Consider the following 18,396-nt stretch of genomic DNA (forward strand, 5'->3'; position numbering starts at 1 on the left):
TTCTGTCTGTCACTTCATTCCCCCAACTCCAATCTATACATCACAGTTGGTACAATCGCTTTTTCATACAGAACCATCTTTACATTCATTCTTAACCCTCTATTCTTTACCACTCCCTTCACCCGGCCATAACAGTGCTTCCTTCATTCACTCTTGACGTACTTCTGCTTCAACTCCACCAATTGCACCAACAACAGGACCCAAGTACCTAAACTGATAAACTTCCTCAAGTAACTCCTTTCAAAATGTTATTTGATGTAGCACCACCCTCCTTGATGTTGTTAAGATATGGATAAGGTAATGGGGGACATTCTCCTATTACCTTTTGTTCAAGGGTGGGGCCCACTCATCCCAGCTCTCCATGTAATGGTTCATTGGTTCCTAGAACAGAAATACAATCACATTAACTTTTTGTGGTCTAAGGGACTTTTTCTTGCCTCAAGCAGTGGCTTTGTCCTTGGTGGGAGCAACTGCCCCTTGTATATGAGTACCGTATTTGATGGCCTATAAGACACACCCTCATTTCAGCCAGTCAGATTCAGGAAAATTGTTTTTAGTATATTTGAGCATTTATTGTTGAAAACAGTCTAGCTTTACATTACACAATCAGAAACTTATCGTATATTTCTGCACATAAGACGACCTTCAGAAAAGATGGTCGAAAATTAAGTAAAATTTTAATGATTTTGTGTTATATCTGCTGTATAAGACGGCTGGTGAATTACAGAACCATCAGTGCTAAGGCTAGCTTTTGTTGTAAACTTAAAAATCCAAAATAAATTAAAGACAATTTTATATCATGCTTTTGCTAACCAAGCAACATAAAACTGAAATCACTGCTTTGTTTACGTTTCATCACCAATGATAACAAAAAAACCAACACATACACATCTGTGTATAAGTTAGCTTCTGCAGCAAAGCAACAGGAATCTTACCAAGTATTGGTTATATAATAATAATGTTATTAATTTTTTTTACCTTTTTTTCTTAATAAACGCTGCCTAAAACAGAAAACTTTTTGTTTAAATTTCAACGGTGCTTATAACGAACAAAAGCACGTATTTACACATGCAAGGGATAACTAACGCTACTAAAAGCTTTTAGTTAAGATTTTATTATAAATATTTTACTTCCCATATCCCTAAAAATTTTAGCACGTCGCATAAGAGGAAAACTATTTTTGCGTTAAGTCAACAGTAACAAAGTACCGCTAATGACAGTATAATGTAACAGAGAAGATAGTGCTTGATTGGAGAAAGAGTGATGATAATTTGAATCATGGTGGATTTTTAATGAAAAATAAATATGCCAATCTAAATTTTATTAATAACGTGTTCTTAACGATACCGTTAAAATTATCGAAGGTTAAGGAAAGAAAAAGCTTAAAGGTTGCTCAGAACTCGATGTTTACATTTTGTCAGCTGATGTTTATAAGTGCCAAGTCACAGCATTTCAGATTCAATTGCTTTTATTTTAGCAAATTAATTTTTAAAACACCAGTAATACTACAATAATACCAATGATAAAAATATAATAAGGATGCATCTAGTTTAAGGCAGGTAAAAGTACCTTGCGTAAGCTGGGTTACATTAGCCCAGGCCTAACGTAGGTCTCAAACTTCACCTGCGATGTAAAAGACGCAGGGCGATTTTTGTAGCCAAAATTTTTTTGGGAGAAGTGCGGCCTATAGGCCGTCAAATATGGTATTTATAATTATTATTACTTGGTAAGCTACAACCCCAGTTGGAAAAGCAAGGTGATATAAAGCTAGGGGATCCAGTAGGGAAAATATCTCGGTGAGGAAGGGAAATAAGAAAACATAGAATAGTATGCCAGAATGTATCCTCAAGTTAGGGAATTCTAACCCAAGACATTGAAAGACCATAGTACAGAGGCTATGGCACTACCCAAGACCAGAGAACAATGGTTTGATTTTGAAGTGTCCTTCTAGAAGAGCTGCTTACCATAGCTAAAGAGCCTCTTCTACCCTTACCAAGGGGAAAGTAGCTACTGAACAGTTGCAGTGCAATAATTAACCACTTGAGTGAAGAATTTTTTTGCATTGCTTAGTGTTGTCAGGTGTATGAGGAAAAAGAAGAATGTGTAAAGAATAGGCCAAACCTTTTGGTTTATGTGAAGGCAGAGGAAAAAGTGAGCCATAACTAGGTAGGGATCTAACATAGTAATTTCTTGCCGGTCAAAGCACCCTAGAACTCGAGCTGTAGTATCTCAACGGGTGGTTGGTGTGCCGGCCAGCATTTTACCTGCATATATGTGAATGTATATTTTTTCCCCAGGGTTAAGCATCATTGGTGCATTAACTCAGTGCTCTGTAGGCCTTACTGAGGGATCCTTGCAGCATTTTCCCAGCTCCGAGTTACATTTACTTATATCTGTCTAATTTACTTCCTTTCTTCTTGCTGGCCAACTTCTTTTTTAATTCATAGTGCAACTGTTGGGTTTCCCCAATTTGCACTTTGGGACTGAATGGCCTCACAGACCCCAGTACTGAGCTATATAGCTAAATTTGTAAATCAAATCCAATTCATCCTAATTATCTACTTATTTAAAACTCATATTGATCAACTTCCCTTTTTTGAGGCGTTCCATTTTTTGAAAATTGTGTAATTGCTGTGTAGTAAAATACTTTGAATACCGCCTGGAATTGTGGTAAGTATACATCATTGTTGATTCATCATAATCATTTACTGTGTATTGTTACAACTGAATCTTAAAATGATGTGGAAATTTTTCTTTCTTTTCAGATTTGTGAAGTTGAAATGACAGGGGAAAAGCCCTTAGACCTACACTGCAATGGTATGAAGCACTTAAAGGTAATGAGAGAATAACATGGTTGCCTATGTAACCTTTCATCTGATTTCATGGTGGTGTGACTATGTTTCACCAATGTAGTTGTGGAGTTTGGTAAGAGATCTGTGACTATCAGGCATAGTCATCTTTAAGGAACTACTAGTCTGGATATGGAAGGAATAGAATGGCTGATAAGGCCTTGCTACTGGATATTACTTGACGAGTAACAATGACAGAACATTGTGGAAAAGGCTTTTTTGGGTCTTTCAACACCGGTGTTTTTTAATGGTTAAAAGTATATATTCTTCCATTTGCAACATGTAGTTGCAGACATCCAAAGACATCTTTAATCAGCACAGAATACGATTTTGATTTTCTGCAGTACAAGGCTACTTTGCAGATGCTACATGCATCGATTAAATCTTGAAGGGGGTAATTGTGCAGTCTTTGAAGAAGTACATCTTTTCCTCCATAGATACATTAATTTACGTGGAGCCAGATTTGTTGTAGGGTGGTGTATGAAGAACTTTACATTTGGGGTAATATTATAACATTGTTTAGAATGGCTCTGTTAGTTAAGTCAAAAGGAACTTTCCCACATAATAAGGAAGAAGGATCTTAGTGGAATTTGATACAGTGAACTCTGGACTGCCTATGTGGGTTTCATCCATAAAGTGAAGACATCTATTCATTAACCCTTAGTTTAGGGTGGCTGCATTGATTAGATTCAATAATACTGAATGCTCAGTTTATATGGTCTAATATACCATCCCTGTAAATTCCAAGAATTAACAGAGTTCTCAGCCATTTAATTTATAAAATTTAAAAGGTGTCATTTGCTTCCTTAGGATACGTATTGTTTTGGCTACTTATATGTCAGTTATCATAAAAGGCAAAGGATGCAAAACTGCCTAATAGCAGACTAGAAGAGTGTGTGTAAAGTTTTGCTAGACATGGACTTTATAACTTTTGTTTCAACCTGCTTTTTGATCAGATCCTTAAGCATTTGGAACATTCTCTTTTCCTGATTTTATATATAACAAAATTGTCATAGATATTCAACCTTTTGAGACAGTTTGTTGAAATTTCAGGATGGTTAAAATTTCATCTTTTTCAATGAAATGGGTTTTAAGTAAATAACCAAATATTTAATTGAATTTGAGTGGAGCTGATTTGGATGTCTTGAGTAGCGTTCAGTGAAATTAAAGACTCGTGAAAAAAATAGCTAGAAAATAATGCATTTCAGCTGATTATTTTATCTCTAGACTCTGTTAAATGAGTGATTATTTAATATCTTTGCACTGTTAAATGAGGAAAGGTGTTAGGTGCAGGTATTATTTGAATGGCAGTACAACATGCAGGATTAGATATTATTATTAGCCCTCCTTTCCAATGATGAAAGGTGTAAATACACAGATATCTCCTTATCATATTAGTTCTAAGTGAGTAGTTATCTCCTCAATATAATAGCTCTAAGTGAGCTAATTGAAAAAAAAAAATTGCTTGATAGATCGAAGATCAACCTCCCTGCAGTAAATTTTCCATTGACCAGCTGACAGATTTGTAACTATTCCAATTATCATGGCATTTTTCATGCCTTCCATTTAAGTAGACAACTGGAAGGGTACTTGATCGCCTCCAGAAGAATGGTACGAATATTGTCAAGCAAGCAAGTGTTTCAATTATTCTGTCCAACCAAGAGAACTCATGATAAAGGAACAAAGTCATTACACTTATCATCGGTCAGGAAGACTATTCTCACGCTAATCCTACAGAAGTCTTTAATCTAATACTAAGAAATTTTATTATAGACTGATTGACAAAAAAATAGGCAAATGAGAACATGTGTATAAGTTTGACAAATCAGTTTTGTTAATTTGGCGCCTGAAACCTTTTGTTGCGGTTCCTTCCTCCCCTTCTTGGTAAACACACCCAAGTACACTAAAACAGTTCTATTACAAGGGCAACTCTTTGAGCTAAACATTATTATTTGCATATGCAATTTACTTTCACTATTGTTGTTTCTGTGTAGTATGAGTTACCCTTCCATGTGATGGTCGAAATGATAAAGCTTAACTCATACTTTATGGGTGCCAATCCCCTTAAGCTAAATGCAGTTATTTCCTGTATTTTTTAATAGCATAGATGTGTTGGAACTGATTGAAAGGGAAATACGGCAAGGATGATCCATTAAGAGCTTACTTCTCACATAGAATTTGCATTTGGAGTTCTTAATCATTGTGTGTATATTGAGCTTTTCACCTAGATTTTCAGCTTGGGATGTTTGCTATTTCTAACTTTTTGAATAGCTGTTGTTTCAATCCATACTTGTCCTAATTGTTGCATATTGTTATCTTTCCTTTTTAGTATTGCTAAGTTTGGTTGCATAGTATTGGATTTGACTTTAGGCATTTTCATATCGCAGTACTATATGTTTTTGAAATAAGAATTTGCTCTACTCTAGTATTATTTTTATATTTTCCAGTAGTAGCTAAATATACTGCATGCTGTTAACTAGACTCCCTTGAAAATTCTGTTGTATACAACATGTAAGTCGGCCGTCAAAATGTTGGTGCGTCGTATTCAAATGTCCATTGATTAGGTTTCTTTTATTGAATTTCACAGACAACTTGTAATAAACCTATAGGCTGTTGAAAACTAAGAATAACAATTTTTTGTCAATATCTGAATAGTTGGAAGCAGCTTTGCAATAATAAGGAGAGTCAGGACAATATCTTTATTGGAATACAGTACAAAGATCGAGGTGTATTGTTAAGTGAAAATCATCCATACTCGTGTAGCCCTGGTAGGTGGTGGGGTCGACTTTTCCCCCAACTCCAACCAGGAAAATATCCAAACCCATAATAGAAGAAGCACTCAAAGCATCAAGCTATTGGAGAACAAGGAATTTTGCGGGATTCTACCACAATTGCTTTCAAACACTGGGTTATGTGGGCCAAACTTCATGCGCTCATTCTCAAGTTTTGGTAATAATGTATAGAAGCTAATCTTGGGGGGGGGAATTTTTGTTCTTAGCCCCCCTCCTTACTAAAAATTCTCTTGGGATTACATGAATAGCCTCGTGCAAGACTACTACACTGAACCAGGTACACAACTGGGTATATATGCTTGTTCCCAACCTTCCTTTAAAGCTTTGGACTTCAAAGATTTTGGTTTGAGGGGTTTTAGAGCAAATCAAACAATGTTAGAGCCACTTGGCCCCTCACGTGTATGGATGGAGCTCTGTCCGTAGTTGGAAGAGATATGATGATGCAAAGAAAACATCATTTATTGTTTGCTATCTAGATTCAAACATTTAAATACAGTATGCACAACACATGCATAAATTTATTTGCTATCTAGATTCAAACATTTAAATACAGGATGCACGACACACATGCATACATATTCTCTTTAAAAAAAACTAAAAATATTCAGTAATTTGAAACGATCCTTATATGATACGTAAACTTCCTTTGGCTAGTGAAGAAGGCTATGTAACGGCCGGTATTAGTCTGTGGACAGCGTCATTTATCAAGCTGCCATGATGGAATTTGTGTCCTCCAAAGACTTTGAAGTGGATGGTTGGATAGAATTTGTACTCTGGAGACTCCCGGGTTGCTGCATTGGCAGATGAGGGCTGAGAATTTGAATGGCAATTGTATGCCACTACCCCCATCTGTCAGTGCAGCCACCTGTGGAGTAGCCACTGCCAGTACATTCATTGGTTATAAGACACTGATAAATGAATTAAGAGTTCAATTAAGAGATGTAATATTGCTGACCTATGCTCAAATTTTTTATCATGCCTACAGAGAAAGAGAGAGATGAATGTGTACATATGTACAGTATGATATATATATATGGATACACAGTATATAGAATATACCATTACAATGAAATTAGTAAGTCATACAAATGAGTGTACTGTAGCGTTGGATCATGTCTTTGTAAGTAAAAATAAATTCTAAAGAATCTACTGTCATGGTAATGCAATAATGATGCAATTACTCTTTTAAATATTACAGATAAATATGCCAAAATCATTGGCTTCTAATGTTAGTTTACAGTAGCTTTGTATCATAATGATCCGAGTAAACGGAAATGAAATCTTAAATATGTCACATAAAACCACAAATTGATTATACAAGTAGTGGTTGTCCATTGTTGCTGTAGATTCAGACATTAGAATATATACTGTGTATACATACATGCACACATTCTCTCTAAAATTTAATATGTGCAAATATTATGACTGCAGCCATTCAGTAGAGCTAATAGTGGATTGCTAAAACAGGTTTTTGGCTCGGTTCAACCAGAGGTGTTATGTCCTGTCCTGAGCCCACACAGTGTGAGAGAGAGTTATATATGCATTCCATCTATATAAGTGTGATATATATATATATATATATATATATATATATATATATATATATATATATATACACACATATATATATATATATATATATATATATATATATATATATATATATATATATATATATATATACACAGTATATATATCACAAGTATACTGTACTGTAGTGTCAGTTCATGTAACTGTAACAACACAAAACCACATACGCTAGTAGGTTATATGTTCAGGAAGTTTCAATGAAATTTAGGTGTCACGGTAATGGAAAATACATATGTATATATAAATGTGATAGTTGATAGGGAAGCAATCTGGAATGTTATGAGGTTATATGGAGTTGGTGGAAGGTTGTTGCAAGCAGTGAAAAGTTTCTATAAAGGTAGTAAAGCATTTGATAGTATAGGAAATGAAGTGAGCGATTGGTTTCCGGTGAGAGTGGGGCTGAGACAGGGATGCGTGATGTTGCCGTGGTTGGTTAACTTGTATGTTGACGGAGTGGTGAGAGAGGTGAATGCTCGAGTGCTTGGACGAGGATTGAAACTGGTAAGCGAGAATGACCGTGAATGGGAGATAAATCAGTTGTTGTTTGCGGATGGTATTGTACTGATTGCAGACGCGGAAGAGAAGCTTGACCGATTAGTGACAGAATTGGAAGGGTGTGTGAGCGAAGGAAGTCGAGAGTTAATATGGGTAAGAGTAAGGTTATGAGATGTACGAGAAGGGAAGGTGGTGCGAGGTTGAATCAAGAGTTACTTGAGGAGGTGGATCAGTATAAATACTTGGGGTCTGTAGTTGCAGCAAATGGTGGAGTGGAAGCAGATGTACGTCAGAGAGTGAATGAAGGTTGCAAAGTGTTGGGGGCAGTTAAGGGAGTAGTAAAAAATAGAGGGTTGGGCATGAATGTAAAGAGAGTTCTATATGATAAAGGGATTGTACCAACTGTGATGTATGGATCGGAGTTGTGGGGAATGAAAGTGACGGAGAGACAGAAATTGAATGTGTTTTAGATGAAGTGTCTAAGGCGTATGGCTGGTGTATCTCAAGTAGATAGGGTTAGGAACGAAGTGGTGCGGGTGGGAATGGGTGTAAGAAATGAGTTAGCAGCTAAAGTGGATATGAATGGGGTTGAGGTGGTTTGGCCATATTGAGAGAATGGAAAATGGCTGTCTGCTAAAGAAGGTGATGAATGCAAGAGTTGTTGTGAGAAGTACAAGAGGAAGGCCAAGGTTAGGGCGGATGGATGGGGTGAAGGAACCTCTGGGTGATAGGAGGATAGATGTGAGAGAGGCAAGAGAGCGTGCTAGAAATAGGAATGAATGGCGAGCGATTGTGACGGAGTTCCGGTAGGCCCTGCTGCTTCCTCCGGTGCCTTGGGTGACTGCGGAGGTAGCAGCAGTAAGGGATTCAGTGTTATGAAGCTTCATCTGTGGTGGATAACAGGGGAGGGTGAGCTGTGGCACCCTAGCAGTACCAGCCGAACTCGGTTGAGTCCCTTGTCAGGCTGGGAGAAACGTAGAGAGGAGAGGTCCCCTTTCTGTTTCGTTTGTTTGATGTCCGCTACCCCCCAAAATTGGGGAAGTGCCTTGGTATATATATGATATATATATATATATATATACATACACATAAATGTGTGTGTGTGTGTATTACAGGTTATGGTGGCCTTATGGAAGCATCCGTGCTTAAAGTACTGCCAAACTGGGGTTCGAGTCCTGCTCACACTCGATAGTTTCTTGTTTCTGCAACCACACCACTCTTTTGAGCTAAGATTAAGTGTTTGGTGGAACCTATAGGTAATTAACAGTCATTACCTAGTCCTGCCTGCTCCTTGCTTGAGTGGTGAGCATGCTTGGGTGCTGATCATACAAAAATATGGTCAGTCTCGAGGGCATTGTCACTGCTCCTTGCCTCTACCATTCATCAGTGGCCTTTAAGCTTTTAATGAAAACATGAAAAACATTAGTTTCTAGGTTTTGTAATAGTCTTGTCCTAAGTTTTGGCAACAGTAGGGAGATAACTTTACGACATAGCTATTCAGTGTATATGAGTGTGTATATGCTGTATATATATATATATATATATATATATATATATATATATATATATATATATATATATATATATATATATATATATATATATATATATATATATATATATAATATATATATATATATATATATATATATATATATATATATATATATATTATATATATATATATATATATATATATATATATATATAATATATGATTTATACATAGTTTATGTAAGTACAGTGTATATATAATTACATACTGTACCCTATTTGGGTACAGTTGGATAACTCTCCACAGTAGTTTCCTTGCTGACTCACATTGGTTGATGAGACAGTACTGTATTGTGTTCATGTACAGTATATATTTATATATACCTATACAACATCTCTATACCAACATATCTCAACTTTTAAAAATCATTCGAGGCTTGCAGAGGTGTATTTTGTAATAAAAAAAAAAAAATTTGTTTCTGCAGCGAACGCAATGTCAACATTTCGTTAGGTTTCGGTATTCATTCGTGTGCATTTTGTTTGTCATAAAAATTTTTTTTTTTTTTTTTTTTTTTTTTTTTTTACAAAATTTAGACTCCTTTATAGTTCTTAGTTTATGAATAGATGTGTGTGTCTTATTAGCTTATCAGTATTTTTATTGATTTTAGCTTACATTGTTTTTAATTATTTTGACTAAATTTCTTTGGCATCCATGACCTTTGTAGTTTATGATGCCTTGGTGCCCAAATGTAGGGTACGTTCTTATACCAAAGATTACTTTCAACTTGAAATGTAAGTTGTTAGTAAATACTTTGCATCTTCTTAAGTTGTAAACAACAGCTATTTTGTTCTAGGCAATAGAAATGTTATTGAGCTTCGATGTGCAATAACATTGTTACCCCTTGAAGGGAAGCCTGGAAAATTGGTTTTATAATGCCTCTGCAAACTATGGTCACAAAAAGTTGGTGATGATGTTTGTGGAGTATTGGAGGAAGAAAATGGAATCATTGTAACAATGGGTAATCAAATAATAAAATTTGGATTTCTGGTAATCCAGAATTACATAGTTGGACTACAATATCGGGGGCATTTCACTTCAGGCTAATGTATAGTGACTGAAAGTCTTCTTGGGACATGAGCAGATGCTTTTATTACTTAGAGGAGACTGCATTTTCTTGGAAGAATTTTGCGGTTTCCAAAAAGGGGTTATAAATCTTTTGGATGCATACGGGGCATTTGTTGGAAGCTATAGGTTTCTGCCAAATTTGTGTCGCAATTAGAAACTAATATTGATGTAAATTCCATTTGCATATAGTAGTTTCTGAAGTCTGGTATAACTGTTCTTCTTTTATTCTGATAGAGAATAAAATATTTTATCTAAGTTGAAAACTTTTCGAGACAGGTTATCCCACCTCCTGTGTGTGTTTTTTAAGGCACTTTTCGGATCTTCAGGGCAAAATAAACTCGAGGGAAAATAGTGAGAATTGTGAAAAATTTTCCAGCTCTCATCCGAGTCAAAAATTTCCTATAATACAGTATTGGACTAAGTTTTAAACAAACCCGTTTTAAATGTTGTGGAATGTTTAGCCAAACAATGATTAGGGTGTGTGGTTGTTAGATATTAAGGTAATGGTAGTGTTTGTTTGCAGATTAAAATGGTAAGTAAATGTAAAGGTAATATTAATGTTAAGTGGCAACTCACAACTCCGAGTTTAAAAATCCGTCCGGACTTGGATTTGTCCGTGATTTCTATTTCGGTGGGAAACCACAGTTGCTGTTCTAAATCTCTGAAGATAATCTTTGGAAGTTCATCTTTGTATGATAAATTTGAGTGCATTTATTTCATACGTGCTCTTACAAAGAAGTTAGTGATTTAGTCTTGGTGCAATAGATGAGCTCTGCTTAGTGGATCATGGCCCTGATTGGATTATTAGTAAAAACTTGCCTCATAGTTGTGGCCGTGATTGGGTCATTGGTTGAAACTTGAAACTATTTGGATCATGGCCAATCATTGGTAGTAGATTTAAGCCAAATGGACTCTGACCTTGATTGGCCATTGATATAAATTTGAAACTGAATTATGGCTCCAGTGGGGTGAAAGGAATAAGCATTGAACCCAAGTGGATTGGGGCCATAATATGATCATTGGTGGAAAATTAGATTTTGACATTGGCAAAACTTGACGCCAGCTGGCTTATGACCTTGATTGGGTCACTGCTAGAACTTTTTGAGCTAAATGGATCGAAGGCTCTGGTTGGGTCATTTGCAAGCAGTAGCAAGTAAAGGGGAGCTTTCCTGGAAGGTCAAAGCTCTTTCCTTAATCACTGTGGATGTTGGCCATTGTAAATGCCAGTCTTGCTGCCTAACCGAGAGATTTTAATTTGGTTTCAGGGTCATACTTTTTTTTTCTCTAATTTTATCTCCAGATAGACTATTTTGGCTTACCTGGAAGCTGGCTTTGGTGAGCGTAAAAGTGTAGTGGGTCAGGGTCATCGAATACCAGATAACGTGTTTACATTTTATGCAAATAATCAAATTGTAAGACTCATACGTATCAATATAATCACGGTGTAAGATACAAACTTGATTAAATTTGCCTGCAACACTCTCTCTCTCTCTCTCTCTCTCTCTTTTTTTTCTTTCTCTTTTTCTCTCTCTCTCTCTCTCTCTCTCTCTCTCTCTCTCTCTCTCTCTCTCTCTCTCTCTCTCTCTCTCTCTCTTTCTATTTCTCTCTCTTTCTATTTCTCTCTCTTTCTATTTCTCTCTTTCTATTTCTCTCTCTTTCTCTTTCTCTTTCTCTTTCTCTTTCTCTCTCTCTCTTTCTCTTTCTATTTCTCTCTCCTTCTCTTTCTCTCTTTCTCTTTCTCTCTTTCTCTCTCTCTCTCTCTCTCTCTCTCTCTCTCTCTCTCTCTCTCTCTCTCTCTCTCTCTCTCTCTCTCTCTCTTTTGTGTGTGTGTGTGTATGGACCCAGTTGTATTTCTTAAGTGAACAGGGTATGAAGGAATGTTTTGTTTTTCTAGTATGTCATGCGATAACATTGATGACAAAAATAGAAAACAATGTCCAGTTACTAAGTTAAATTATTTGGGTCTCATATTATATTAATGGTCAGTTTATATTTGAACAATTAACCCTTTTTCGTAGCTGTATAACCTTTATTTGTGGGTTTAATCCTTTTAGATGAAGTGTTTAATGACCTCGCAAGCCCCACAGGGCTATTTAGTACAAATTCGTGAATCCATCTAGCCTGACAAAGATGATGTTTAAACATTACTGGAGGCTATTTATGGACATGGACGAAAGTGCTAATTTAATTTGCATTTTTGGAATTGTCAAATGTTCTTCAAGAATGTAAGCCTTGTGATAGGACGTTAGGATGGAAACATTAAAACAAGCACATACACACACCATAGAGTTGGAAAAAATTCCAGTATCTTTTGAAAATGTTCCAGCTTGACATGAATTTCAAATTCTTGTACAAATTTTATTGAAATAAGTTTTGACTTCTGTTTGAAAATAAAAAGAAAGATTATCCGTTGGATACGGAGATAAATAGTCATGAAGTTATCTGGGGATGGGAATACTAATGTTTTAAGGTGGTGGACAGTCATTTTGGCACTTGTGTTTGGGATTTGTAATATAGTTGACTGGAGTATATTATTGGGTCAGGCTTTGAGACATGCACTGTATTTATGGAAAATTTGGCCTTTTCTAGGCACAATCATATTTCTCTGAAATTTGGCTGATACGTTCACAAAATGGCCAAGAATGCCGTTGCCAATTTAATTACTTGTTACATCACTAGTCTTCTCTGTATTGAGGCCAGTCAGCAGTTTGTTTTCGGAATTTAAGAATAATTTAACAATGTATAGAATTGTATTTTTAGTTTCTCAGTTGCAATTACAAGGAAATGTGTTCCCTTCTTCTATAATAGTTTAATGTGGATAATTGTCTATAAAGAACTATGCTTGATTCACAGTTCCTGTACTTTGGATATACCGGATTTTGATCAATGATTTTCTGAGGCAGTCCATCTCAGGTTCTGGGTTGAGACATAGCCTTTGCAACGACGCCTCGATAGTTTCTTTCTCTTGTTCTGTTTTGTCTTTTCCTCATCATCAGTCTTAATATATTATTTAATTTCTTTCTCTGAATAAAAATGATTCTATCATTTTCTTTAGGTCTTCCTTGTACGATTATTGGATTTCAATTATTTCATTACTCTCTCTTTTATATTCTTGGCAAAAATTACAATTTACATTCCCCCCATTTCTTCCACGTTTTATATATTTCTAAGCTTGCTCTACTTTCTATTTCTTCTTTCCATTTTTCAGTGTCCCACTTTCTGGGTTTGGATTTTATTTCTGTCTCGGTCATTCTTCTTATCTGCTTTATATCTAGATTAAATTCTTGTTGGTACTTAGCTGGTTGTTTCCACCATCTTCCTTCTTTTTCTTGATTGGTCAGGATTATTGTTTTCAGTATTTTTTTTCCCCCATTTAGGGTATGACTTGCGCACTGCAGCTTCCCATCCATCACCCTTGTTTTCATAGAAAATGTCCCTATTTCTCCCCATAAAGTACTTTTAGTGGCACCTAATATTTTCCTATATACCCCATTCTCTATCCTTTGCAGTTTATTTCAGTTTCCGTTAAATTTATAATTTTTGTTCCATTAGAAACAGCAAGAAGCTCATTACAAGTAAGAAGTAATAGGAGGTTCAATTTTTAGAAATCTTAATTCCCTGGAGAAATATTTGTATAAAGGGAAATTTTTCATTAGTTATGTGGTCTGCATCGGTATGCCAACTCCTCCTAGTTGGCGTCATGCTTTTTTTTTTCCACTATGCTGTCTTAATTTTTATCCTTGGTCAGCACTTTCCTTGGGAAACTTAATTCAAAGCAGGTCTGGCTATGCTACTTCAGCTTTTAAGACAAAAAAATTTAATTTTCTACCAGCAGAGCAAGCCTCTGTTATCACCATTGCTCCAGTTCTGCTTGAGCTGTTAGAGGTGTTTACTCCTATGCTATGACTTCAGGACTTGTCAATCTCTACTGCTACATCATATCACTTGAGTTACTGATTCTGCTGTGGTTCATCCCCCTTCAAACTGGTATTTTAAAAAAATTTTGGGGCTCTCCTTTCCTTCAGAATTGTATCCCTTTAACTTCACCTTTATTAAATGTGGTGAACGTTGAAATATTTTAGGGGTGTTCCATTCAGACTAAAGGATGTTCTAAGGAATAAAGGAAACTGTGGAAGGATGTTACACAAGTTCCTGTTGTTCCCTTTTTTCAAAATATACAGATATTTCCTATGGTGTGTCGGTTTTCCTGTTCCCCCTTTTTTTTTTTTTTTTTTTTTTTTTTTTCTAAATTACAGATATATCTTATGGTGTGTGTGTGTTTTTTATTATTATTATTATTATTATTATTATTATTACGAATGTAAGGGTGTTCAGTTTCCAAATCTCTATGCTGTGGTTATGTATGTTGGTGCCTCTAAGCACTAACCTTATCTTCTGATGAAAAAAAGGTTTGTGCTATGTTAGACACCACTATTGCTGCAAATCTTTAGTATCGGAGGATCACTTTTGACAATTTTGATGAAGGAGAAGCCTCTTTGGATTAAAAGCAGAGATAACGTATTGTTTAGTTTGAGCGATACACATGCAGTGAGACAGTTGATTTCCATGTGCACAGAAGTGAGGATCTTTTTAATTTAAATGATTAAATTGGAGAAAAAAAAATTCTTTTTTAGCTATGGTTTTCTGGTTACCTAAATTTAATTCATTCCAATTATACAGTTATGTTGATTGAAAACCTGCCGCCTCCTTTTCCCTTGCAACACATTACGACGTTTAGTTTGCCATTCTCTTAGTTCCCAGCGTGTGAAAATTGTAGAATAATATAGATGTTGACTTATTCCAGTAGATTGTTGGGAAAGATGCTCTTCCATAAGGTTTCATATTTTACATGAGGAAACGCCTTACTTATACTCAATGTGAGAATTAGATTTGACATTCCCAGTAATCATAGTTACTAAAGTGGAGTATTTTACTCAAATTTTTTTATAATAACCATAGTATTTCCCGAGAAAATTGTGCGCTTCACTTTCCATACACAGAAAAGACACCATAGGGTTGGTAGGCAAATTTTGTAGAGCCTGCCAAACACAAAAGGGGTAATAGTATACTTAGTGTCAAAAGCCTTTTTATCTATATGTATTCTTTCCATCGTGTTTGAATCATTGGACAGTAAATTTTATGGGATGAAAGTGTTGTTGAAACAAAACGTTATTGATTTGTCTCATTAATTGACTTACAGGATATGAAACTTAACTGGTTATATTAATATTTCTCTATGATCCGTTGGATTTACGAGAGTGGCAGGAATGGCCAAGTATATTCTAATTTCTCTCCGATCCGTTGGATTTACGAGAGTTGCAGGAATGTCCGAGTACTGTATATTCCAAGCATTAGTTTAACTTACTACTGTGCTGTACTATGGAAATGAATGCATAATCAAAAGCATTTAGAAGGATATCTTCAGCCAAGGATTTTTTTTTTTTACCCCATTTCTCAGCGGAACTTTGGCTTTGTCCACATATTTTGGAACAGATGTTGGCATTGAGCATCTGGTACCATACCGTATTTGCGAATGCAGATTTTTCTTAAAAACTTTATTCTTATATAAATTTTGGAAAGTGTAAGACTGTATTGTGTTGTAGGTTAGATAGTAAATAGTAAAAAAGACATGTACTGTGATTTAAAAATGGGAAATCATGATTTTATATATATATATATATATATATATATATATATATATATATATATATATATATATATATATATATATAATATATATATATATATATATATATATATATATATATATATATATATATATATATATATATATATAAATGGATCTTAAGGAAACAAAGGTAGAAAAAGATGCTCAGTACTTTATGATGTGTTTTTGATGGTGTGTTTTAGGCTGGGGTTTAAAAAAATATGACTAATATTTGAAAATGAAGATACAAAAAAGCGGGTCGATATTTGTTAGAGTAGATTGCCAATAAGTACTATAGTCCAATTTGTTTTTGTTATTTTAAAGTTAAAAGACAAGAGTTAACTTTTAAGGTATAATTTAGATTGATGATGTAAAGATATTGAAGTACATAATTGGTTTATAAAGATATTTATTTCTAGTGTTTGATATAATTGGTTTAGTTTGGAAATTGTAGCCTAAGTTTAGTTAAAGTTAAGCATATTTATAGGATCATTGTTATTAATGTGCCTTTTTATGGAATTTGGCTCCTTACAATATTATTGTACAATATTTAGGTAATACAGTAGCCTACTCAATCAGCCTATGTGCAATATTTGGGCAAAGTAATCTATGTAAATGTACACGGTCAGTGGGGATTTAGGTAATGCAGTAGTGTTATCTTTATTTCAAAGATTATTGGAGTGAAATGTGAAAGCTTACGTAAACCAGTTTTTGCTCACCTTTGTAAGTGTATTGGGAAAGGGTTTAATTTGAAGTGTTCATTTTTTTTTTATATATAGTGACAGATGAAATTTTTATATCGATGCCTAGTTATCGGTAGGTGAAAGGCCAATATTAAATAATGATAGACAGCCTCCAAATATTGGGTATTGTAAACAGTTATCCTAACTTTATATTTTGAAAAATGAAAGTTTAAAAATTAAAGATTTTTATCTGAATTTAGTTATAATTTTTTTTTAATGAGTATGTTATAGAAATTTCCGGTAAGTAAGTAAATTTTAATTTGTAATGTGATAGCGTAGCTTTCTGATGATTTCTTCTTTTTTATTTTCAGAAAAAGGAGAAGAGAGATAATCCAACACCAGGTATGTGTAAATTTTTTTTCTATTTCTGCATTATGGAATCAAATTTGGGTTTCATGAACAAATTTGTGCAGTATTTTACATTTCCCTTGATATAAGCTTTGGTTGTTAGAAGGTTGCAAAATTCAGGATTTGTGATTTACGAAATATTTCTTTGTGAAATAACTACAATGACAATTGTATTTGTGTTAAGGGAGGGCATTTAGCTTAAAACTCTTATATGTCGACTATAGGTTATCATTTTATTGTAAAAGAAAAAGTTATTGTTTGAGGTGTTAGAGTACAGATTTTTATGTACAGTACATGTATTCTAATTGAAAAAGAATTTAGTGCTCTGCCAAAACTGTCTTGAAAATGGTGTTACACATTGGGATACAAGTAGCTTTGTTCTGATGTGGCGTTTAGTATGAAAGTTTGACTGAAGTTCTGGTAATTTGTCTTATGAACTTTGTGCAAAGTACATTCAGGTAGTGGAAATAACTTACACATTTTACCTGGTAGGTTTATTTGTTTCTCCTCCCAATTTTTAGATAATAAGATCACTAGCTCAGTGATTTGTTAATGTTTGGGCTCTCAACATTCATACTGCTTATCTAGATTCTTGTGTATGTATTTTTCAACTGTCTAAAGATCGCCCATATAAATAGCATACTGTATCTTCTATTTAGTATAGTGCTGCTTTCAACTCTTTCGTTATGATCACCCCTTTTATATATAACATGGCTTCTTTTTTGTATGGTACGTATGTAGCTGTCTGTTGATGATTTTTGTTTTTGGAAATTCAGTATATTACCCCCAATATCCTTAGCTATATCTGGAGTATTTTAATAGCGTGTTACAATATCATTCTGTATTATGCTACACTGATGCCCTATCCTTTTTTTTCCCTTGTAATGGTATAGAAATACTCTTCACATTCCTGATCCAATGGATGATTTTCAGTTGTTTTTCATTCAAATACAAATTATTCAGTTTCCTTTACTATTACTAATCACAAATTTTAGTGATTATCTTTTAAAAGTAAATAAATAATTCCAAATTTGAAATAGAAATGACATATTTTAATGTTACCATGATAAGCAATCGTATTTTTTTTTCTGGTGAAATTTCATTTCCCATTTTTTATAACTACATAGATTTAAAAAGAATTAGATGATTCTCCGCAAAAGTCGGTATTTGTAACATTTCGATGTCTATGTAAAGTAACCGGGAATTTTATGTTTTTTATTAGAAGCATAATTTCTATTGAATGTACTTTGCTCAGGTCTCATATTTTAGCTGACATTTTATTGATCAGTAC

At 34.5% G+C, this 18,396-nt stretch overlaps 1 protein-coding gene across 1 annotated transcript in view; it reads left to right on the forward strand.

Annotated features, from left to right (window-relative positions):
- Positions 1–18,396, forward strand: part of LOC137652254 (uncharacterized) — a 77,652-nt gene that overhangs the window by 38,604 nt on the left and 20,652 nt on the right. Inside the window, exons 7-8 of the mRNA XM_068385514.1 lie at positions 2,766–2,834; positions 17,069–17,099. Coding sequence (XP_068241615.1) covers positions 2,766–2,834; positions 17,069–17,099 — 100 coding nt within the window. The remainder of the gene's footprint in view (positions 1–2,765; positions 2,835–17,068; positions 17,100–18,396) is intronic.

This window comes from Palaemon carinicauda, chromosome 13 (assembly GCF_036898095.1).
Source record: "Palaemon carinicauda isolate YSFRI2023 chromosome 13, ASM3689809v2, whole genome shotgun sequence".
Lineage (NCBI taxonomy): Eukaryota > Metazoa > Arthropoda > Malacostraca > Decapoda > Palaemonidae > Palaemon > Palaemon carinicauda.